The sequence below is a fragment of the Danio rerio genome, chromosome 12 (genome assembly GCF_052040795.2).
Source record: "Danio rerio strain M-AB ecotype USA chromosome 12, GRCz13ab, whole genome shotgun sequence".
In the NCBI taxonomy this organism is placed as follows: Eukaryota; Metazoa; Chordata; class Actinopteri; order Cypriniformes; family Danionidae; genus Danio; species Danio rerio.
The window spans coordinates 24597080-24620298 of NC_141032.1; the positions used below are offsets into that span (position 1 = coordinate 24597080).

The following is a 23219-nucleotide window of genomic DNA, read 5'->3' on the forward strand; positions in this document are numbered from 1 at the left end:
TTTGAAAAAATCTGGGGCCTTGTCTTTGCTTATCTTTTTAAGAGTTGAAAGTAGGGCATGATTCAAGGACAATTTCACTCTTTAATGTTCTGAGTTCGATGAAGTAAAACTTAATGGTGTATATTATTTACCCTATATGGTGCATGGTGCATGTTTGGATAGACTGGTGCTTGTTTTTGTTTTTTGTTTTAATTATTACTTCTTGTTGTTAGTTTTTTATATTATTCACTTGTTTATTTTTTCTGTTATTTTACCTTATTATTTTTATAAAACGTATTATAGTTGGTATAAATGTTTTATGTTCTGCTTTGTAGTTTTAAAAAACCGTTATAAATAAAATATATGTAAAAAGACCATTGCTTACAAAGGAGTAAAACAGGGGTTTGAATGATAGTGGAAAAGTTTGAAAAGTGTAAAATGACAATTAATTACTGTTTTGGTCTGCAACTTTATGTTATAAAAGGACTTTGTTCTATATATGAATAATTTTTGTTGGTAGTTAAACAGAAAAACAAACTAATAAAGAGGACATATTCTGTTCTAATGTAATGGAAAACAATCTCGTGTGTCCAAATCAAGTGTTTTCAAAGTAGCACACAGGTCTTTTTGATGAGCAGTGGCATTTCTCAGACAAGAGGCCTGTTTTTGGTTAACAACATCTGCTGGCTGCCATTTGGACTGAGCGGGAAGGCTGGAGATAACCAGCAGGCCTGAGATCAGAATCAGCATAGCCATTTACACCTGATGACAGACTCAGGTTGAGGGAGGGTAGATGTTCAGACCTTTTATGGAGGAGAAGAACGAAGCCATGGATGGACAGACTGAGATGACCTTTAGGTGGTGGGAGTTTTTGGGAGAAACTGGGTCTATTGGTGTAAACTCCCACCCAAGTGCTGTAAGACAATAACATACTCAGACGCACAGCCGCACCTTCCTTCAGCACCTGGGCTCCAAAAACCAAGCCCAATTAGGTGCTCACCTTTGTGCTATCAAGACCCGCCATCTCATTAGAGCAGGCAGCTGCCCGGGCCAGAGGCCGACTCCTGCAGCCTTCACACCACAAAAGGTCATCTCACACACACACACAAATAGCTCTCTGTGAGTGTGTGTAGACATGATCAAATCATCTGACAGATTACAAGAATATGCCTTCAGAACTGTTTGTTCTGTCTTGCATGAACCTTGTTTAAATGCTTTACGATTTAATAGCATTAGACTTGCTTTTCTTTAAAAGCACAATCATATCTGTAGTGTTAAATCAGCTGAAAACTAGTCAGCTCTGAAGATTTACTCTTCTGCTACAGGTTTTTGCTAGACCATTGGAAGTTGGTTGCTAAAGCAGGGGTATACACTTGTTAGGGTGTTCTCTGTGTTTGCTAGAGTGTTCTGGGGTTGCTAATCCATTGGTAGATGGTCATTTTATTAAGATTTATCCCCTCAAAAATCTTCTGTTATTAAGCATCTTATTTAAACGCAACTTGATTAGAATTAGCAAACTGCAGACCAAATTTTCTGACCAAATGTCCTATTAGAAGTGAAAAAGGGGTATCTTCGCAACTATGTTCATTCTCAGAGAGAACTGATATCTGCAAAGAAGTGCGAGACCATATTACTTGCTTTTATAATCTAAACTTGGTTGCAATTTGTTAACAGCATTACTGGGCCTCAGTGCTGCATTTGATATTATTTGTTACCTTTAACTTGGTTAGGCTTAAAATTGTTGGTATTTATGGAATTACATTCCTGTTGCTTAAATCATAATTATCTCACAGTTATCAATTTGTGACAGTAAATGAAAGTAAATGGTAGAGAATCGATCACAAGTTTGATATAGAGTAATGCAAGGCTTACTACTTGGACAATTACTTTTCTTGCCCTACTTCTTTTGGTAGATGGTAGCTATAAAAATGTTCACAACTAGTATCGTTCTGGGGGAAAAAATGTATATGAAGAGAATTCCAGTGTGAGATTAGACCATTTTACTTGCTTTAACCATCTGATTGTGGTTGCAATTTGCTAATAGCTTTACTAGACCTTAGTGCAGCATTTGATACTATTTGATTCTATCAACATGGACAAGTTAGAAAATCATGCTGGTATTTGTGGAATTGCATTGCTATGGTTGAAATTATTCTTTTCTAACCATTAAAAAATGGTAGCACTAAATTAAGATGTGGGCGAGGCAGTGGCGCAGTAGGTAGTGCTGTCGCCTCACAGCACGAAGGTTGCTGATTCGAACCTCGGCTCAGTTGGCGTTTCTGTGTGGAGTTTGCATGTTCATGTGACACGTGGTACAGGTGAATTGTGTAGACTAAATTGTCCGTAGTGTATGAGTGTGTGTGTGAATGTGTGTGTGGATGTTTCCCAGAGATGGGTTGCAGCTGGAAGGGCATCCGCTGCGTAAAAACTTGCTGGATAAGTTGGCGGTTCATTCCACTGTAGTGACCCCGGATTAATAAAGGGACTAAGCCGACAAGAAAATGAATGAATGAATGAATAAATTAAGATGTACCGTATCCTTTACAAGTTTGATATGGAATAACACAAGGCTCAGTACTATGACCATTACTTTTCACTTTATACAAGTTACATTTGGCAGACATAATGTAAACAAGGAACACTTTTTACTGAATAACTTTTCACTGTTATGTAGACAATACGTGTGATGTCACACAAAGCGGGTTCTGGGTCCAAACGCTCTATCAGTCCGAATGGGGAGACTCAACACATGGTAATAATAAACGTTTACAAAGCGATGTAATGCATTCGAAAATGATGTCTAATATATGCCTAATATCCGATGGCCAGAAAGTGATTTTTTTTTTTTTTTTTATAAATTTTTAAAATATTGATGTCTGTGATGCAGAAAGTCCAGAGACTGTTGTGTGCAACATGATTTTCACTTTAATGTTTGATATGACAACAAAGTGGTCATAAACAAATATTTTCTCAATTCAAATGAGTAGCAGTACTTGGACTCGGAAACAGTACTCCATACGTCACGACTTAACATGTGGATATACATTTCGTTGAGATTCAACAAAACATACCAACTAACAAAACTAATTGTGTGCAAAGCAACTACTAAATTCTTATGGCAAAATTCAAACCAAAAAAAGAGATTTGAATTATCAGGGTGTACATCAATTAGGACATTATTGGGTGCAAAGCTAAAAGCTTACTCCATATTACAGAATTCTGGGTGGTTGTTAAGCCTATAATAGATGCTCTGATAATAGGTAAGTGTTCTGCATGGCATCGTGCTAGTTTTTAGCAGTGGACATGATCATTTAGGATTCGTCAAAATAAACACCTGTTCATAATCCATCTGAACTTCTGGGTGAGAACATTTTTTTGCACGCAAATAAGAACACTTGTTCATAATTACTCACTAAAGAGACCCAAGTGCCTAAAAGCTGGGAATGGAATGCAGACAGCAGCTTTAACTGCAAATGATTATAATACTTTCGCTGCAGGAGTCAATCTGATGGGAATTAGTCTGCTGGATAGCATCTTTAACAATTGTTGATCTGTTTAGAGGGTGAACATAAATCATAAATATACAATCAGATTGCAGTCTGACAATATAATTCAAACTAGGCTTTTGACTGTACGCCAACAGCAAAAGTGAAGACAACATGCGGATGTTCTGTCAGGATCGAGTATAACTTTAAGCAATTTTCATTTCTGGTAAGGATCAAGTGCTGGGAAGGTCTGAGCGCTGTATGTCTATTCTTATAGCCATCTTATTTCACTTGGCTTTTTCATTTTTTCTTCAACTAGAGTCACAACATTTTGTGATTCAAGTCGGCCATATCATGTTGTGCTTCTGTAAACTTAAACAGAAAGAGATGCAGAGGAAGAAAATCAAAAATACGGGCAAATGCACCTTTACTAAACTTTTTTACCACTAGTGACACTGATGTGACCTGATTTACCTGGTACACAAAGTGATTCCTTATAAAGGTTTTTAAAGTGATACAGCCAGTCAAAATCAAAGACTCACCCATTTGTTCTACTATGTCTGGAGGAAAGACTCGTGAAGCAAAAGCCCGACGGAAGATATCTGAGAATTCCTTGTCCAGGCCCCCGATGCCCATGCGCTCAAAGTTCCAGTCTGGGTTGATTATAGACTGACGAGAGCCTTTGGTTTTTGCTTTTCCTGTGGAATAATTTGCAAAAACAAATGCTAAGATGCAAGTTAATATAATTAACTTCTCCATATGTAAAATGAATTGACATGTAAAACATGTAGAGTAACAGTACCATGAGGTACAGCAGGTGTGGGTAAAAACACATGTGTTTTGACTGCCATCTAGTGGTGCAGTTTGGTTGTTACACTATTTGAAACCTGTTAACGTTTCAAGTAAACCACTGGACAAAACTAGCCACAGGACAGAAATAAAAGTTAACAGATGAATTATTTTGAATTAATCTATTACATACCTTATATATATATATATATATATATATTTTTTTTTTTTGCAATCTGTTTTTATTGCCTGTTATTTTATAAAAATATGCATGGCACTGTACATTTAAAAATTGAAAAAAAGTGGTACTATGGATGAAAACATTTTGGCAATATTAATTGCAAAAGTTTTTCTGTGTTCTGTCATTACTTTTAATAAGAAATAATCTTTAAAAAGGCTCATTGAGCTGACAGATTACATTATTTTTGAGCCTTTATAAAATTATTTAGCTGATGTTCAATTGTAATATATGAATAAAATAAATAATATTGCTATACAAAAAGGTAAGGTTTGTAAAAAAAACCTTAAATGTAAATGAACGTGATCATGTATATTATATTTTACATTTAAACAAATTATTCTAAAATATTAGGTCTTTTGGAGTTTGTGAAACAGTTCATAAAAACTGACACTGGTAGGATGCTAACAGACATTTAAGAATATAAGTGGCAGTCATTTCTGCAAGGTACCGGGAAGTTCATTATTTTATTATGCTGTTGTTTTTTTCTGTTAAATGGTAAATAAATGTGTATGTGTATGTGATTAAACTTGTGTATATCAGATTCATAAGAATCATGAGAATTTGCAGGTTAAACACTTACCAATCAAATTGACAGACGAGCTCTCCGCTTTCTCAAAAATCACCTGACTATTGCCATGCAGTAGACCAATGTCAATCTGAAAAAGGAAAAGGAAAATGCTAAATAAGCCACATCTCTTAACATGCTAATATGCATAAGGTCCAAGTAAGCAAGGAAAAGGTACCTTGTGTTTTTTGCTAGAGTTCTGCTCGCCTCTGAGAATGCTGGGATCCATGGCCTCAATATCTTTTATGACCAGCGCAAAGAGTTTGTCACAAAAACTAAAGACAAACTTTTAAGAAGAAGATACAGGTTAATGTGCCACAACATTAACAACACATACAAAACTCACAGACCTTATTAAGGGTGTTAGTTAAAACAACTTGGTCTTGGTCCACTTTCAAACAAATTATTTTCTTCTTTTACTGAAATATAACATAACTCAGTGCATATGATTACATGACAACAACATAGTCAACAAGTCAAAAGTTTTCCCTTAAACAACACAACCACGTACTCCAACATTGTGGTGTGTTTGTTTGTGCTTACTCTCATTTTCCTGCGTTTACATAGACACAATAATGAGTTTTTAAAAACTTTATTTATCTTATTTATATTTTTGTTGATATATTTGTGTGCATTTTAAGTCACAAAACACAGTTGCTGGGCAAAGGTACAAGCAAAACAAAAGTTTCAGTTTTTGCCTGAAAATGCTGTATTGTAAACAGCCTTTAAGTTTTCAAGTTTGCTGGTCTTTTGTAATATTTAATATTGCGTAACTTTGTAGGGTGGAGCTACTGTCAATTTGCCAACACTCCAAATATTCTTGTTTTAATTTATATTAAGAAAACTTCTATGTTTACTATTGCCACATTCACAGATAATTGACTTAGGCATAATTTAAGTCTAAACTTAATAAGAAAACAGACTTAATACCTTTCATTATTCCCAATTAAAAATTTAAAAATCTTTAAATATGTTTACTTGAAATGTGATAAAATACCTAAAAAACGAATACATATTTAAACAGCACTTTAAATAGGGAGGAGAAGCTTGAGTAACCCTGTTTCTTGGGTTTGGCATTTCTTCCATTCTGAAATGGAAAATTCAGAGTTTCCCTCAGTTCGACGTTAACATACTGAGAGTTTTTACTTTTCTGAAACGGGCCCCAAGTGTCAATTTGTTTTGGACCAAACAAACCAAGGGGATCAAACCACAATTGTCAAAACACAATAACATTCAAGATTGATTAATGTCTCACCTGTTGACTCATGCTAAAGGCCTGTGCAGTGAAACACTGAATAAATTCAATGGCCATTTTATCAGAGTCATAAGGATTGCTGTCAATGCTCTTTTTCTGGAGGAAGTCGATCTCGATTGTCATGGTTCCCACATACTGTCTGGACGGGTCAAAGTTGTAGACACTCACTGCAAACAAAACAACATCAAGGCTAGGTGTAGACATTAACAAAACTCAACAGGTTCCTGTAAGAGCTAGGTTTAGAGTTTGGGTGTAGACATTAATAAAACACAATAGAACCAAATATCTCATAAAAATGTTAGAACTCTTTATATTGATCAAAATTAATATCATCAAAAATGTAATTATGTATATGAAGTATTTTGTGTATTGTTAGTAAATACTGTACATATAATTCATATGGACATTCTTAGGATAGTACATTTGACGATACAAAATCACGACTGATCCTATCATATTTTTGAGTTGTTATTGTTGGCTTTTTTACATCATGTAAAATGTGAACATGACATGTCAGATGTTGTTTGTAGAAAAAAGGCTGAACGTTATTAGAGAAACAAGTCTGGGTTGTTTTTGCAAAGTGAAAGTCTGGTGAAAAATGCTAAAATCCTACCAGTACAGCTGGTCTATACACCTCCTTAATTGTTGAGACCAGCAAAGATGTCAAAACGCATGAAAACCACACATACCAGTTTCCATTGTTTGTGCTGCTGCCTCATAAGGTGTTATTATACATCACAAACGGCAGCATTTTGTCATAAAGTAACACAACGTCTGTTTGTTCGTTTTTTTCTTATGTATGAAATGCAGTACAACATTATTGGCATAAAATCCAATGCAGACATTCACAAATAGCATCTGACCAGTTTCAATACAATAATGAGAACAGTCAGTCGTTTCCAATTAGATATACACTACCAGTCAAAAGTTTTGGGGTCATTAGGATTTTTGAATGTTTTAAAATAAGCTTATCTTGCTCACCAAGACTGCCTTTATTTCATCAAAAAATACAGTAAAAATTGTGAAATTGTGAAATGTTATTGCACTATAAAAATACTGTTCAACAGTAGTTTATCATTTAATTTAATCATTTATTCCAGTGATTTTAAAGATGAATTTTCATTACTCCAGTCTTCAGAGTACATGTACATATTATTATTATCATTATTACTATTACTATTAATCATTATTAATGGTAATAAAAGCAATAATAACTAGAGTTGCATTTAATTTGAAACTGCATACAATAAAAAAGCAGTTATGTAAAATTTGTACAAATATTTTACAATTTTTTACATTTATTAAATGCTGCCTTGATGAACAGAATAATTTTCTTCAAATAAAAAATCTAACCTTAAAAATTTTGACCGGAAGTCTACAAATAGTCAGACTTGGACCCACAGTCTAAACTATGCTAACACCTTACTTACACCACACTTTACTACAATCTAGCTTTTAAAATGTCCTTTGTTTTTTTTTTAAATACAGACTTTTCTTCAGCAACAACAAAAAATATGAGAATGAAGATATTAGTTTTACTTAAGATCAATTTCAATGCTATTCTTTTTTAACTTTCTATTAATAAAAGCATCTTCAAAAAGCAAGTCTAGTATATCATGGTTTTGAGAACAATACCAAGTTACTGTAGAACTTTCATGGTATTAATAAAAATAATTCACAATATTACCGTTTTTTGAGACAGTACATTTGCAATACATTTTTGAGAAACTCGTCTACATTTGAACTTATTGGTGTAATTTATTGGTATAATAACAAATTCATTCTTTTTCTTCACATTTTATCAAAATGATTTTGCTCAATCTAATGCTCTTCCATCTATCTAACCCAACCAAAGAGTTGTGACACTACAATAAATATTCTCATGACAAATGGAGAAAAATAAAAAATTAGTCAATGCACACATCAGCTAATCAAATAGTGTCGATTTTACGGGCAACCTTTTTATTTTAAATTCTTTAAAATATATATATTTTTTATTATTTCACCTAGTACTGTAAAAAAATAATAAACTACACACGTACCTTCCACATCTTGGTTTAGAGAGAGTCCAGCCCATTTTCTCTGTGACACAGAGAGCATTTTAATAAGTTTACATTATCTTTTATTTAGCCTGCATGCATAATTAATCCAAGTTATTACATAACACAAGACACACACTTATTATACAGTTAGTTTATAAGATCCTACTGCTAAAGGTCACACAAACACAACTATCTCTTTGTAGATGGTCTTACTGTACAGCACATTAATTATTTATCCTTTAGTGTCATTAGATGAACATTTCTTAAGTTGTGTTTCATTTTTTTTTGGTTCATTAATATGACATTGTGCCATAAAAATAAGACCACTGTGAGAAAGTTACAACAGTACCTGAGGTGTCTTGCTGCTCTCATGTTAATAGGTGGAGGATAAGCAGGCAAAAACAACAAAGGTTGTTAAGAAACACAACAACATTAAGCGGGAGTGTAACAATCCCACACTATATGGCAATAAAAAAATGTCACTACATGCATCAGCAAGGTTAATACAAATTTTCTATTAATATATTTAGATCAATTTTGAGGAATATATTTATGACCTAATACGAATGTGTACATACACGTAATTAAATCAACTTATCTTCACCGTATAAACAAAATAATTAGCTGTTCTGTGAAATATAGTTATTTCAAAAATTTACAGAGCAATGATTTTTTCCAGTATTTCCTATTACATTTTTTCCTTCTGGAGAAAGTCTGACCTTTGTTTTAAGTTTGGCTGGAATAAAAGCTGTTTTATTTTTTAAATATTTAGGGTCAGTATCATTAGGCACCTTAAGAATTGATTTGTTTCATTTGGCTACAGAACAATCCTGTGTTGCAAAATTACTTGGCTAATTAAACTAGTTGAGCACTTTAAGCTAAATACTAGTATCTTGCACTAGTAAATATTATGTACTGTCATTATTATGTCAAAGACAAAAAAGGTATTACAAATTAGTTATTAAAACTATTCTGTTTAAAGGGTGTTAAAAAAAACTCTTTAAATCTCATTTAAGGAGCATTTGAGAATTTTTTTTAAAAGAATTAATTTTACAGAAGGGCAAATCATTTTACCTTTTGCAGTTAATAAGTAAAACTATATGCTTCTTGCGGAAGAACATGGTCTATAATATAATAATACATATATTAAATATGTTTATTATAGGTTAATTCATATGGTTCTGACTCATTAATTAATTAAATCTACTCATTTTAAACAAAAATAATGATAATTTGTTCAAAATTATTTTCAACACTTTACAATCATTTCATTTGTTTATAACTCCAGATTGTTATACTAATTTCTGGGGGAAAAAATTATAATTGTGAGAATTAAAAGTCATAAAAAATAGCTTCAATAGCATCACATAATGAAGCAAATCGTCACTCGAGTCTGTTCATCCATACACTTATGTGGCATTACGTCTTTATAATTTTAGCTTTAGATCTAGATGTCTAGAACAGCAGACATAACCAATGATGACTGTGTAAAAACCATAGAGAGCACATTATGTGTCATGAGTGGCTTTTAGACAATCCCTTGGGAAAAGATTACAAAAACATGTACCTGAGGTAGACTGAAGGCAATGGTTCCTGGCACCACGCTTGGATGAGTTCTCACAGTGAAAACAAATTTCTGAGTTGGAGTGGTTTTAATAGTCAAATGCCTATAAAAGTGAGAGAGAGAGCAAGAGGGACAGAACAGCTGATCAGACACATACATTCTGATAGTGCATTTAAATATAACCACATCTCAGGGGTTTTTTTTTTCAGATGCACATCAAATACTCACTGCCCAGATTTGAAGTCTTTCTCACTTGCAACCACACAGTTTGTGAGAGACAGTTCATCTGTTGGGCATCTCGCTGCTTGCATTTGCTGAAAAAAAAAAACAAGCAAAGGATTGATGAAATGGTAGCAAACAACAGAAATCAAAAATGTGGACTTGTATATGTTGGCAGTCAAAAGCTTGAAACATGCTTCTTTGTATTTGTTATAATTACTACTAGATCAGTGGTCTTTTCACATTTTCACACAAAGGACCCCTTGTTCGATGCAAAGATCAACCTCTGTTAATTAATATACTGACACAATTCTCACATTAACAGTCAAATTTACTTGTGCATTTTTATTTGTTAAGACATTTTAAATATTTACTTTGGTAGCTATCTAAATATTGTATTTGAAATGGTAATTTTCTAATGTTTAAATATGTAATTATATATTTAATCAGTGTACATGGTGTTCTTTTTATACTATCATTATTTTGAGTAGAGTTGAGTTAACTGAATAAAAGTAAAAGCCAAATGTTTAATTATATATTCTGATTTGTTATTCAAATATAATTAAATATACTGATATTTAGCTTTGCTTAAATTGACTGAATAACATTTTTTATATAAAACATATTTATTAAATGTACAGAAATATACAGAAATGCAGAACAAAAAGCAAAAACACAGTGTTTTTATGGTGTTTTTCATATTGTATTCTGATGTAAATACAAGCGTGTCTTCGAGAATCAAAGACTATTCAAAACTTAATTTTTAAATATTATGAAATTATTAAAGATTTTTTTTTAGATAAGAAACTTGGCAGAAAAAAAGAGCAAAAGGTGTGAGAAATAATAAATAAAACAATTCTAATGCTAATTACTAAATTCAAATCATAACTAGAACTAACACTGGTCCAAAAAATAAGGCAAAAAGACAACCAAACATTTGTAAAACCCAACATTTTAAATGGAAAATAGAAACACGTCCATCACATTCAATTATTCAAATACTCTACAAATCTTTAATGACTCGGTTTAGCTCGCAGGAAAGAAATGCTGAGAACATACAGTAATGCTTTGTGAACTTACAGGATTACTGAAGACCTGTATTAAACACTAGTGTGGTTTTACCTAGCATGAAATAAATTCTGGAATTTCTGAATCGGACATAATCTCCTCAAGCATACATGCCATAATTATAATGCACACTGTGTTTGGAGCTGCTTATCAAATTTCTATGATTTGCATAAGTACCTATGAGCCATTAATGAAACAAACACCTGACAAGGAGTCCAAAGATCTGAAAAAACATTACAAACAAGCTGTATTTTTTTCTCACTTTTTTTGACTGTGACATTTGAGAAAATCAAATTGAAATTCTGTTCTAATATTCATATCAAATACAATAAATAATTTAATATGTGGCGATGCGGTGGTGCAGTAGGTAGTGCTGTCGCCTCACAGCAAGAAGGTTGATGGTTAGAGTCTTGGCTAGGTCAGTTGCCGTTTCTGTGTGGAGTTTGTATGTTCTCGGCGCGTTCGCGTGGGTTTCCTCAGGGTGCTCCGGTTTCCCCCACAAGTCCATAGACATAAGTGAATTAGGTAGGCTAAATTGTCTGTAGTGAATGAGTGTGTGTGGATGTTTTCCAGTGATGGGTTGCAGCTGGAAGTGCATTCGCTGCATAAAACATATGCTGGATAAGTTGGCAGTTCATTCTGCTGTGGCGACCCCAGATTAATAAAGGGACTAAGCCGAAAAGAAAATGAATGAATAAAATTTAAAATGTGTATTATGGGTCATGACAGAAAATAGCTTTTCATTTATTGATTGATTTTTTTATATTAAAATGTGTAACTTGAGCTCAAAATTATTAATTTGCCATTTGTCAAATCTTTATGCTTTCCTTCAAAGCACATTTGATGTTTCAGGTCTGAATATTTTGGTTCCTTTCAACATAAACAAAAAAATAATTATAAATAAATAAAAAAATGTTACGCTGAATGATGGTGGAATATTTTTAAACCCATATTTGGACATTTTATTTACCCAGAGGTTTCACAAAGTTATGTGTAATAATATTTGTTAAGATGAAATTTTGCTAGTTATATTTGATGTCGACAACAAAATTTGATGCTCCTTGACTTCGTGTAATATATTTTTAATTAGTATAATTATTTTGTTTTCTATTACAAACTATAAAGTTAAAAAACAAAAACAAATATTAATTAATTTTAATTACTTCATTGAACATATTGTGTGCCATTTGTTTTGTAGTCTCATGTGTGCCAATATTTATGAATAATTAGAATTAGCTTTTTAATTTTATTTGAGTAACTTTTGCCTTTTTGGTTATAGTATTTCTTTTAAAAGTCTTGATTACATTTTTATTTTAGTCAATTTAAATTAAACGTTTTATTTTAACTCAATTTGTTGCCTAGAGATTACTTGACATTTATAGTTTAGTTTGTTATGATTTTAAAGGCACAGTTTACCCAAAATTGAAAATTCTGCAATTATCCACTCACACTTTACTTGTTTCAAAGCATTATGAGCTTCTTTTTTCAGCTGAAACCAAATAAATATATTTTGAAGAAAGCTGGAAACTTGTTACCATTTACTTCCATAGTATTTGATTTCCTACTACATACCTTCTTTTGTGTTCAACTGAAGAAAGAAACTCATAAAGGTTTGGAACCACTTGAGGGCGAGTAAATAGTGAGTACATTTTCATTTTAGGGCACATTTGTCAATAGTCGTGGTTAACAATAATAACAACAATACAGACCTCTGTAGGTTCAAGTCTTTACATTAGTAAATGTCTGATAAACTAATGCCTAAAAATTATGTTTTCATTTGCATTTAGGTGTCTTGAGGATTCATAACTCAATTCCCTTAACGTTGCGCTGTCATTTGGTTCTTTATAACAATATGAACTTTCTTTCACTCTGATTGAAACATCTGAAATGACAGCAGCCAAAGGGGTAACAACACGCATCCTGCCGACTTCACTTATCAAACTTATTTAACAAAAACAACTGCATTTTAAAAACATTAGAAAGTTGTACTTAAAACTTGAAACAGCGCTTTAAGTTTGAGAGTCATAAGATGTGATGTGAAGCTCTTCCGGTTCTGCATGAGCGTGAATGACGTGTGCAAACACAACACGTATGAATGGAGTTCAGCTTTGAGTTTGCTTAGTAGACTCTCAAAAAGATACGTATTGACGTTTTAGCCAAAAATAACTTTAACGGGAAAGTAATACTTACTCGGCCAGCCATTTCTGCGTTTATCAGGTGACCAAGAAGAATTCCGTAAGAACGACACTGCTAGACGATTCCCCCTAGCGGCCGCCGCTTAACCTGATGCGAACATCTGACCGGAAGCACCAAAGGAAGCACCTTTCCACCAAAATAAAAGCACACATTAATTTTTGTTTTACGCATTAAAAATTTTGCAACCACATCCACAGTTTGCAGGTACATAATTTGAGCTCATTTTTAATAATTCTATGCTTTTATTTTTACTCATTTTGTACACTTAAATGGAAAAAAACAAGAGTTGATAAGCTTTTTTATTATTCATTCATTTTCTTTTTGGCTTAGTCCCTACATTAATCTGGGGTTGCCACAGCGGAATGAACCGCCAATATATCCAGCATATGTTTTACACAGCAGATGCCCTTGCAGCTGCAACCCATTAATGAGAAAACCCAAGCAAACACAGGGAGAACATGCAAACTTCACACAGAAACGCCAACTGACTCACCGAGGCTCGAACCAGTCACCTTCTTGCTGTGGGGCGAACGTGCTACTCACTGCACCGCCGTGCAGTCGTTTATTTATTTTTGAGGTTTGGATAATTAAATTAAATAATATTTAAAGAAAATGCTACATAAATTCAATTGCCTATGTAAAAATGTACAGACTTAATTCTGATTTATTTTTAGGAAAACAAAATAACCTGGTGCAAACGGTGTTATTCTATAAAGATATGATAGCATTTCTTTCAAACTAATTCTAAAATAAAATTTTATTTTTTATTTTTAATAAAAAATTTAAATACATTTTTCTTTTAAATAACTATATTGTCATTTATTGTCTTGTTTTCAAAAAATGACAACTGGACAGAATAACAAATGTGACTGGAAATCAGGGTTATTTCCTACAGAGAAACCGTCTCAAAACAATCAAACACCAGATGGCGCAAGAGGCACAGTCTTTCTTTACTCTGAATTTTTGAGGATTCTATCAATTCACACACAAGTGGTTCTAAACTTATATGCGTTTCTTTATTCTGTTGAACAAAAAAACAAGATATTCTATAGAATGTTGGAATTCAGCTGCCACTGACACATAATAAAAAATATATATTCTTATTTGATCCATCAGTTTTATTTTATTAACTTGTCATTTGCTTTTTGTCATATAGCTGAGTATAATATTTGACTGGCTTCATATGAAGTTTGAAGCTAGAATGAAGTGCTGGTTTGGTTCTCCAAAAGTACAGGGGTTGGTAGTGGGTCACCAAAAGCACAGGGGCTGGTGAGGGTCACAGAAAGCACAGGGACAGGTGAAAGTCATCAGATGTTATGGTGCGTGTGACTTGAAGAGCTGGTGTGTGTCACTAAAAGCACAGGGGCTGGTGAGGGTCACCAAAAGCAATGGGGCTGGTGAGCGTCACAGAAAGCACTTTGGCTGATGAGGGTCACCAAAAGCACATGGACAGGTGAGGGGGACCAAATCTTATCATGTGGGTAAGTAGAAGGGCTGGTGTGAGTCACTGAAAGCACAAGAGCTGGTGAGAGTCACCAAATGCACAAGGGCTGGTGTGGTTCACCACATGCGTAGGGGGTGGTGAGGGTCACTGAATCAACATGGGCTGATTAGGGTCACCGAAAGCACATGGACTGGTAAGGATCACCAGATGTTATGTTGTGGGTGACTGGAAGACCCTGGGACTGGTGAGGGTCACCAGAAGGTATTAAGTGTGACTGTCAAGATGCAGTGGCTGGTGAGTGTGACCTGAGGACACTGGTGGTGCTCAATAGAAGACCCACAGAGGCAGCAAAGTTTCAGATTTGAGACACAATAACAAAACAAATACAGAGTCAAACAAAGCTTGTCATATTTATTCATTCTGTTTTTTTTTTTCTTTTGAAAGTAAGTCTTTAATATGAATGTGTCTTCAGTTTGTGTTTTACTGTGAATTGAAATAAGCAAATTAGTAAAAAAAAAATGATAAACTCCAAAATGACATTTTGATTTATTGTTTCACTTTCTGTAACAATTATGTTTATGGATATGGACATCAGCGATGCCTCCATCCAACAGAAAGTTTCTCTTTTGATAAGTCTTTGTTGTCAATGTTTCCATCCAATAACTGAATGTATATGCAAAACTGCAATGTTGCATAAAGTATCAAATAAAGTATCCAATCATTAAATAAGAACAAAATCATCGCTTTCTCGTGAAGTGGCACCAAAAAGTTGACAGGCACGATGACAAACTTTGGCTAAGGCCCATTTTAGAATGCACAAAACAACATTTCAGAGGGTTTAATGTAGTTGGCCTGCTGATTTGTCCATTAATGCTGCCCCATCACACCCATTTATGTTATCACATGATCTCTTATTATGTCACTTTTTTATGTACATACAAGGTTTTTATTCATAAATGTGTTTTTATCGTAGTTTATGCATTTTTTTATTGGATAAAAAGTTTATTCTACTCAAGTTGTGTGCATCCTTTTTTTGCACATTTTCAAAATATATGCACATCTTGGCATTTTCCTCAAACAATTTCATTGCAATATTCAAAACTGCGCATACAAATAGGTGGATGGAAACATAGCTATACACTACCGGACAAAAGTCTTGTCGCCTATACAAGTTTTAGGAACAACAAATAATAACTTAAATTCTAGTTGATCATTTGGCATCAAGAGTGGCTGATATGAAAGGCAAAGGCCTCTAGATTACGCTTTAGTTTACAGACAGTAAGGTCTGACTTTGCTGAGACAAAAGTCTTGTTACTTAACAGAAATAATGTCCAGTATAGAATATGAAATCATGGTGCAGTGGAAAAAGAATGAATATTGTGTATGACTCCCATGAGCTTGGAGGACTGTATCCATACATCTCTGCAATGACTTAAATAACATTAAGAAAGTCATCTGGAATGGCAAAGAAAGTGTTTTGCAGGACTCCCAGAGTTCATCAAGAATCTTTAGATTCATCTTCAATGCCTACTCCATCTTACCTCAGATAAGCTCAATAATGTTCATGTCTGGTGCCTGGGCTGGCCAATCCTGGAGCACCTTGACCTTCTTTGATTTCAGGAACTTTGATGTGGAGGTTGAGAATGAGAAGGTCCACTATCCTGCTGAAGAATTTGAACTTTCCTGTAGTTTGTAATTTAATGGCAGCACAAATGTCTTGATACCTCAGGCTGTTGTTGTTGCCATCCACTCTGCAGATCTCTTGCATGCCCCCATACTGAATATAACCCCAAACCATGATTTTCCTTCACCCACCTTGACTGAATGTTGTGAGAATCTTGGGGCCATAGAGGTTCCAAACTAAGCACCAAGTCATATTCTTGATGTACTAAATATTTAATGTCACAGCAGTGTCCTTTTATTTTATGATTTTACAGTTACTTTGATGTTGAACACAATTGTTTAACTATTTGAATCAATGAAGCATAATTTTTTTAAATATGCTTTTATCCACTGTAAAAACGCATGGCTTTTTACAGATGAATACATTTTCGATGTTATTTTAAACAATCTATATTATTTTGATTCATAATAATTAAAATATTTGATTAGAATAAGAGGTTTATGTACTGTAACTGTAGGCTGTACTCAATAATAACATTTGAGTAGGTAATATTTTTAATTATTCACTCATTTTCTCTCTTTTATTTATATGAAATTGTTTGGTTTTGGGGGAAACTTAAAATATGCAGTTGAAAGTTAATCCATTAATCACTCAACTGCTCTCCATCTACTAATTTCTGATGGAGTTTCTGAGTCAGTTCTGTCATCCTTTTGGTAGATGGATGGACAGAGGGCGACATAAAGTGAATAAAATGACAGTCTTTATAGACAGCACACTGGAGTCTTGCTTACCACAACTATTGTAGATTCACCCTTGCAGAGATCTGCAACATTCACTTTAAATCGGAAGATGTTCAGAGAAAGATAGTAGCTACACCTGTGTTTTTGCTATGAAATCTTGAATGACGTTTTTAAGGTAAACCTAAAACCTACTGTTTCAAATTAGTAACATGATGAAGGTAAGAGTAAAATCAAATGAAGTATGAATTGAGAAACTTAGACTTTGTTATTCATTCTAAAAACATTCAAACTTATCAAATATGAAGCATTAAGCTGATGTGTTGAGGGTTTTTAAACCTCATTTAAAACTTTTCAGTTCATTTTCAAGATATATTAGGATCAATATCAAATGTAGTTAACATTATTAAAGTTAACATTATAGTTAACATAATTTTAAGTAACATCAAGTATAAGCCTAATTGGCAATATATTTGAGTAATAAGATTTTTTTTTGAATGAGGAAGCCTGTATTTGTTTATTTATAAATCAAAACATTTTTTATAAACATATTAAATATGCTGTTTTAAGTTATTAAGAAAACATTATTAGCAAATCTGTGAACATGTTTGCACCTCATTTCAATTAATTTTCCTAAAACATAGGGATCAATTATATCAATTATAATTAATGCTCTTAACATCAGTTATAATACTTATAATTAACAAGATTTTAGAGTAATAAAATGTTTGTTTCTTTTGTTTTTTTAGAATGGGGAAACTTAAATGTACTTTATAATTCAATTTGTAGCACTCATGTTTACACTTAGCTCATGATTTATAAATAGCTTGTTTGACTTGCTGACCCGGGAAAGAGCCCTGAGCTAAGGGGATCCAAAGGCCCAGGCCTCCCTTCCTTTCGCAGGGCGAGGGGAGTTTAAGCTCAGGTCGATCTCAAAACTCCCCTGTTTCTTAGGCTAAGGCGAACTTCCTGAGAATAAGACATTTAGGAAAAGACTTCGGCTAATTTTGTCAATAATATGGAGCATATTTAGACAGCAGGAGGAACCCAGGGGAAACCCATGCAGACACAGGGAGAACACGCAAACTGTGTACAGAAATACCAGATGGCCCGGCGAGGACCCGGAGCCAGTGGTATTCTTGCCCATTCTGGATAAAGGTGGAAGAAGGGGAGGAAGGGGGGTTTCTTTCAGACGAAGATGGTTGTAGAAAGGAAATAAGGATTTATATATAGTGACTTTGGGATCCTTTGATTGGAGGATTGGAGGTGATTAGCTATTGTGGACCAGCTGGGTCAATCATGAGCGTGTGCTCCACTCGAATTAGTTTAATATTAAACTTCATACATACTTCATAACAACTTCATAAATACAGGCCACAACTGAACTTGGAGAATGGTCTCTGAGTGGCGTTCTTCAAATTTAAATGAGGAACAGACTTGGGTCTATTGGTATGTGAGCAAGTTTTAAACATCTATAACCCCCTCAAAGAATATTTGGGGTTGCGAGACACAGCCATTGCTATTTCGGGGGTTGCGGGCTGAAAAGTTTGGGAACCCCTGTTCCAAAGTATCACATTAAACATGCAAAAAAAAATGTATCTCTCTATTTCACAAAAGGTTCAATAACAAGTTCCATTAAAAACTGAACAGAAAAAAGACAATATCATAGGTCCATCTTTAAAGTGTAACAGACTGTACAGTTCTCCTATGTTTAACTATAAACATGTCATAATCCAAAGTGGTTAATCAGACTCATCTGCTCTCAACAAAAACTATATCATTTATTTTTACATCACAAATAGAGTTTCACTGCATTTGCAAACACTCTTTCACACTCACACAAACAAACACAGCCTCACAAAACAAGAGATGTGTCTTTAATGTCACTGCATTCAAAGAAAGGGTACACACACACACACACACACACACTCCAGTATAACATTTGCGGAAAACTCTTACTTGCAACAGATAACTTAACAACTGCATTTAATATTGTGACACTCTTAAAACGGTTAATCCTCCAAAAGTGTAAATACAGTCATCAGTTATTCAACTTTAACTCTTTCTAATAATAAAAAAGAGCAGTGAAAAAATCTCTCTGTTCAACAGATGACAGAAAACTCGGAAATGATAAGTGTAAATAATGATAAGTGATATGTACACACTTTTATTTATTTCTGGGTGGGTTTGGCATATCTCAATATATTTTTCTATAAAGTCAACCATATAGAAAAATGAATAAAACCTAGTTAAACTTTAATGCACCAACAGCTTTTCTTTTTTGTTAAAAGTATAAAACACAGCTGAATTGTGTACATTCAGTACTATTTAAAAAAAAACTATAGACTAGTCATGCAGGTTGCGTCACTCATTTAGACGACAGCATGTGATGTTTTGGACAAAACCAACCAATAAGAATGTGATTTTCTTTAGCATGTGACTCAGACCTGTGTCTTTTTTAACCAACTTGCATTGTTTAACTGGATTTTCAGTAGTTCAACATTCTTGAATGAAGTGCTAAATATTGCAAGCACGCACTCACTCACACGCTTACACATACACATTTCAGAAAGCACATACTGTACATTCCATAGCAGGTCTGAAAACAACTGAACTTTTGAACAAAATGTCAGCAAATTAGATTTTCCATTTGACATTTAACACCGTCTCTCCAATGTTCTTCGATTAAATTCTGATTTAGAATTATATTTCTCATCCTTAATAGGATATTTGAGAAGCATCTAATCATTTTATTAAAGAGTCAAAAGCCTAGATTTAAAAAAACTATTCAGCAGTTATTTGGTCTACGTCATACTCCGGGTCTTGGCGACGACTGCAGCAGCTTGTATTACGCGGTATCGCTCTCTGAGGTTGCGACGTCGCACATGTTCATTGGTGATTTCCAGAACGTTTGCTTCAGGAAACCAGCCTTTCTGTCCATCAGATAAACGCATCCCCTCATACCATCCTAAACAACACAAGAAGAGGTGAGACTGAGAAACAAAAACATTTTAAAGCAAGACACTGTAGGTGAATAGGGTTATACAATAAATTAACTAATAGTTATCAGCAAGAATCTCCACTTGACTGACTACATAAAAAAATTACAACAAAAAGGTTTTCTAAATGTATTATAACCAAATATGCAAATGAGGGGAATTTGTATTTCTAAAAATTTGATAAAAATTCAAAATTTTATATTAGAGTGAAAGATTTTTACAGAGGGGATTTTGGGACTCTCTTAACATACAAGAAATAAACACTAACCGGCCACTTTATTAGGTACACCTAACTAGTACTGGGTTGGACCACCATTTGGCTTCAGAACAGCCCTTTGTGGCATAGATTAAACAAGGTACTGGAAATATTCCCAAGAGATTTTAGTCTATACTGACATGGTAGCATCACGCAGTTGCTGCAGATTTGTCAGCTGCACATTCATGATGCGAATCTTACGTTCCACCACATCCTAAGTTTTGGTGACTATGGAAACCATTTTGAGTACAGTGAACTCTGTCATGTACGAGAAACCAGTCTGAGATGATTCGCACTTTGACATGGCATGTTATCCTGCTGGAAGTAGTCATCAGAAGATGGGTACACTGTGGTCATAAAGGGCTGGACATGATCAGCAACAATCAGCTGGAACCAGTCTGGCCATTCTCCTCTGACCTCAACAAGGCATTTAAACTGCTGCTCACTGCATATGTTCTCTTTTAGGAACTATTCTCTGTGAATCCTAGAGATGGTTGTGCGTGAAAATCCCACTGGATCAGCAGTTTCTGAAACTGAGAACCAGCCCATCTGGCACCAACAACCATGTCATGTTCAAAGTCTCTTAAATCTCCTTTCTTCCCCATGCTGATGCTCAGTTTGAACTGCAGCAATTCGTCTTGACCATGTCTACATGCCTAAATGCATTAAGTTTCTGCCATGTGTGATTGGCTGATTAGAAATTTGTGTTAACGAGCAATTGGTCAGGTGTGCCTAATAAAGTGGCCGGTGAGTGTATATGATAACAGATATATATTTAGCTATACAAGCTAAATGTCAAATTTCCTGACTTTCACTGACTTAAAAAACATCTGTTTAGGACACTTTAAAGCCAAAAACAAAGCAGGACTTGATGTTAAATAGCATTAATACATGCATTCATTTTCCTTCGGCTTAGTCCCTTAACATTAATACAACACTGATTAAAACATTAAATATTTTTTCATTTACACAATTTTAAGACTAAAAAGACTTAATCTTAAGATTAAAAAATGTCAACCTAACAATAATTAACTCGCAATTACTATACCTAATTAGCTACATTTTCTGTCAGCGACCATTTATGGTAGCTAATATAGACTACACTTTATGTGTTTTTTATTACAACGCAATACAAAACTGGTAAAAAAATAAATAAATAAATGGAAAAGTTAAACTTGAAATGACAGAAAAAATTCCTGAAATTCAACGTCTTTCATGACATAAAATATATATAATTCTCTCAATTTCAGTGTTTAGAATAGAAACTTTGAAACGCCATGTTATTGCAGAAATTCCATGACCTGTGTGAACCCTGTATATGACTGAAATTTTCCACAGTTTTTGGTAGAATAAAATATATTCAAGCAAATGATGTATGAAAGTATCTTTTTCCTTTAGAGAGAAAAAACTAAATCACTAAATCTCAAAACTGACAGTGTGCTTCTTATGAAGGGAATGTGAATCGTTACACACCTTCATTGGTTTTGCGTATAACATTGATGATCTCTGTGCGCTCCAGATTTAATTCATCCGATTGTTTTGCCACATACTGCTCCACACACTGCACCTGAGGACAATCTGACATACAAAACCACATGTGATTCAAGAGCAACGTTTCGGAAGAGAGAACAGAATGTGATGGAAATCAATGTCAAGCACTAGCATGTCGGACATGAGTGAAATCCTCAGCAACTGGGACAAAAACTTACCCCAGTCTTCATATATGACTTCTTCTTGATCATTTTTGGGGTCGTCAGGATTTGGAAACACTGCCAACCATCTTTGTGAGTCAGATCTAATTGGTGAGATAAAAGATACATGACTTATGTATCATTAAAAGCAGCATATATCTTTACAGCCTGACTGAGTATAATATTCCTGGCCCTATGTATTCTATAAAGCTACCATATCCATTTATCCTAAAATGTATATCCTAAATTAATTGTTTCTTCAATGCATTGCAATGCAAACATGGACAATCCTATCGGTTCATTAATAGATCATCAACTGTTATAACGTACTGATGTCATTTATCTCATATGCGCTATGTCGTAAAAGAATACTATACAAACGAAGCAAGGGCGAGTAATTAAAATGCTCCAACTACTTAAAAAGTAGACAACTGTGCACAATTCACAGCATGGGAGTTTGCTGGACAGTCTTTCATTGACACTGAAGTACAGCTGAACCCGGAGACACTATTTCACTGCTAGGGAGACTGCACAATATATCGTTTCAGCATCAATATTGCAATGTGCGCATCTGCAATAGTCACATTGCAAAATCTGCAATGTTGAGTCTGAATTATATTCAACAAGGAGCTACTGAACACATGCAATTTATAGTCACAGCTAGGTTTAACCATATTAGAGTGAGAGTTATGGAAACCATCTTGGGGTTGCATGTGTTTTAAGGCCTGCGACTGAGCATTTCAAGAGAGTTTAAACATTTAGGCACAAAAGATTATGATGTTTGGAGGTATAACAAAGATCTATTGTATTCAATTATTGATATGAAATATTTACAATTTATGCAACAATGAAAAAGATGTTTCTTAAATAAATTAGTTCCAAAACTTAATACAAATGTCTAAATTTCAATGCGAAAAAAGATTTATTTGGCAGATAATTTAGCTTGTTTAAGGAAAAACTCTTATTTCTTCTGAAAGTGAAAACAAAACAATATTTATACTTGCCATGATACATAAATTTGAGATATTTGGACAAGAAACAAGACGAAGTCAATGTCTGTACTTG

At 34.0% G+C, this 23219-nt stretch overlaps 2 protein-coding genes across 6 annotated transcripts in view; both read right to left on the reverse strand.

Moving 5' to 3' along the window:
- Positions 1-13505, reverse strand: part of nsfb (N-ethylmaleimide-sensitive factor b) — a 45391-nt gene extending 31886 nt beyond the window's left edge. For all 3 annotated transcript variants that reach the window (NM_001442005.1, NM_001354163.3, NM_001024454.4), the window contains 8 exon segments: positions 4007-4162; positions 5075-5150; positions 5238-5345; positions 6315-6481; positions 8357-8396; positions 9924-10023; positions 10149-10234; positions 13398-13505. In NM_001442005.1, the coding sequence (NP_001428934.1) occupies positions 4007-4162; positions 5075-5150; positions 5238-5345; positions 6315-6481; positions 8357-8396; positions 9924-10023; positions 10149-10234; positions 13398-13409 (745 nt within the window). In that variant the 5' untranslated portion in view covers positions 13410-13505.
- Positions 13506-18968: 5463 nt separating this feature from the next.
- arhgef15b (Rho guanine nucleotide exchange factor 15b) overlaps positions 18969-23219 on the reverse strand; it is a 40042-nt gene continuing 35791 nt past the window's right edge. For all 3 annotated transcript variants that reach the window (XM_087276260.2, XM_087276261.1, XM_087276262.1), the window contains 3 exons: positions 22173-22258; positions 21937-22041; positions 18969-20176 (listed from right to left, as the gene is read on the reverse strand). In XM_087276260.2, the coding sequence (XP_087132386.1) occupies positions 20013-20176; positions 21937-22041; positions 22173-22258 (355 nt within the window). In that variant the 3' untranslated portion in view covers positions 18969-20012. The remainder of the gene's footprint in view (positions 20177-21936; positions 22042-22172; positions 22259-23219) is intronic.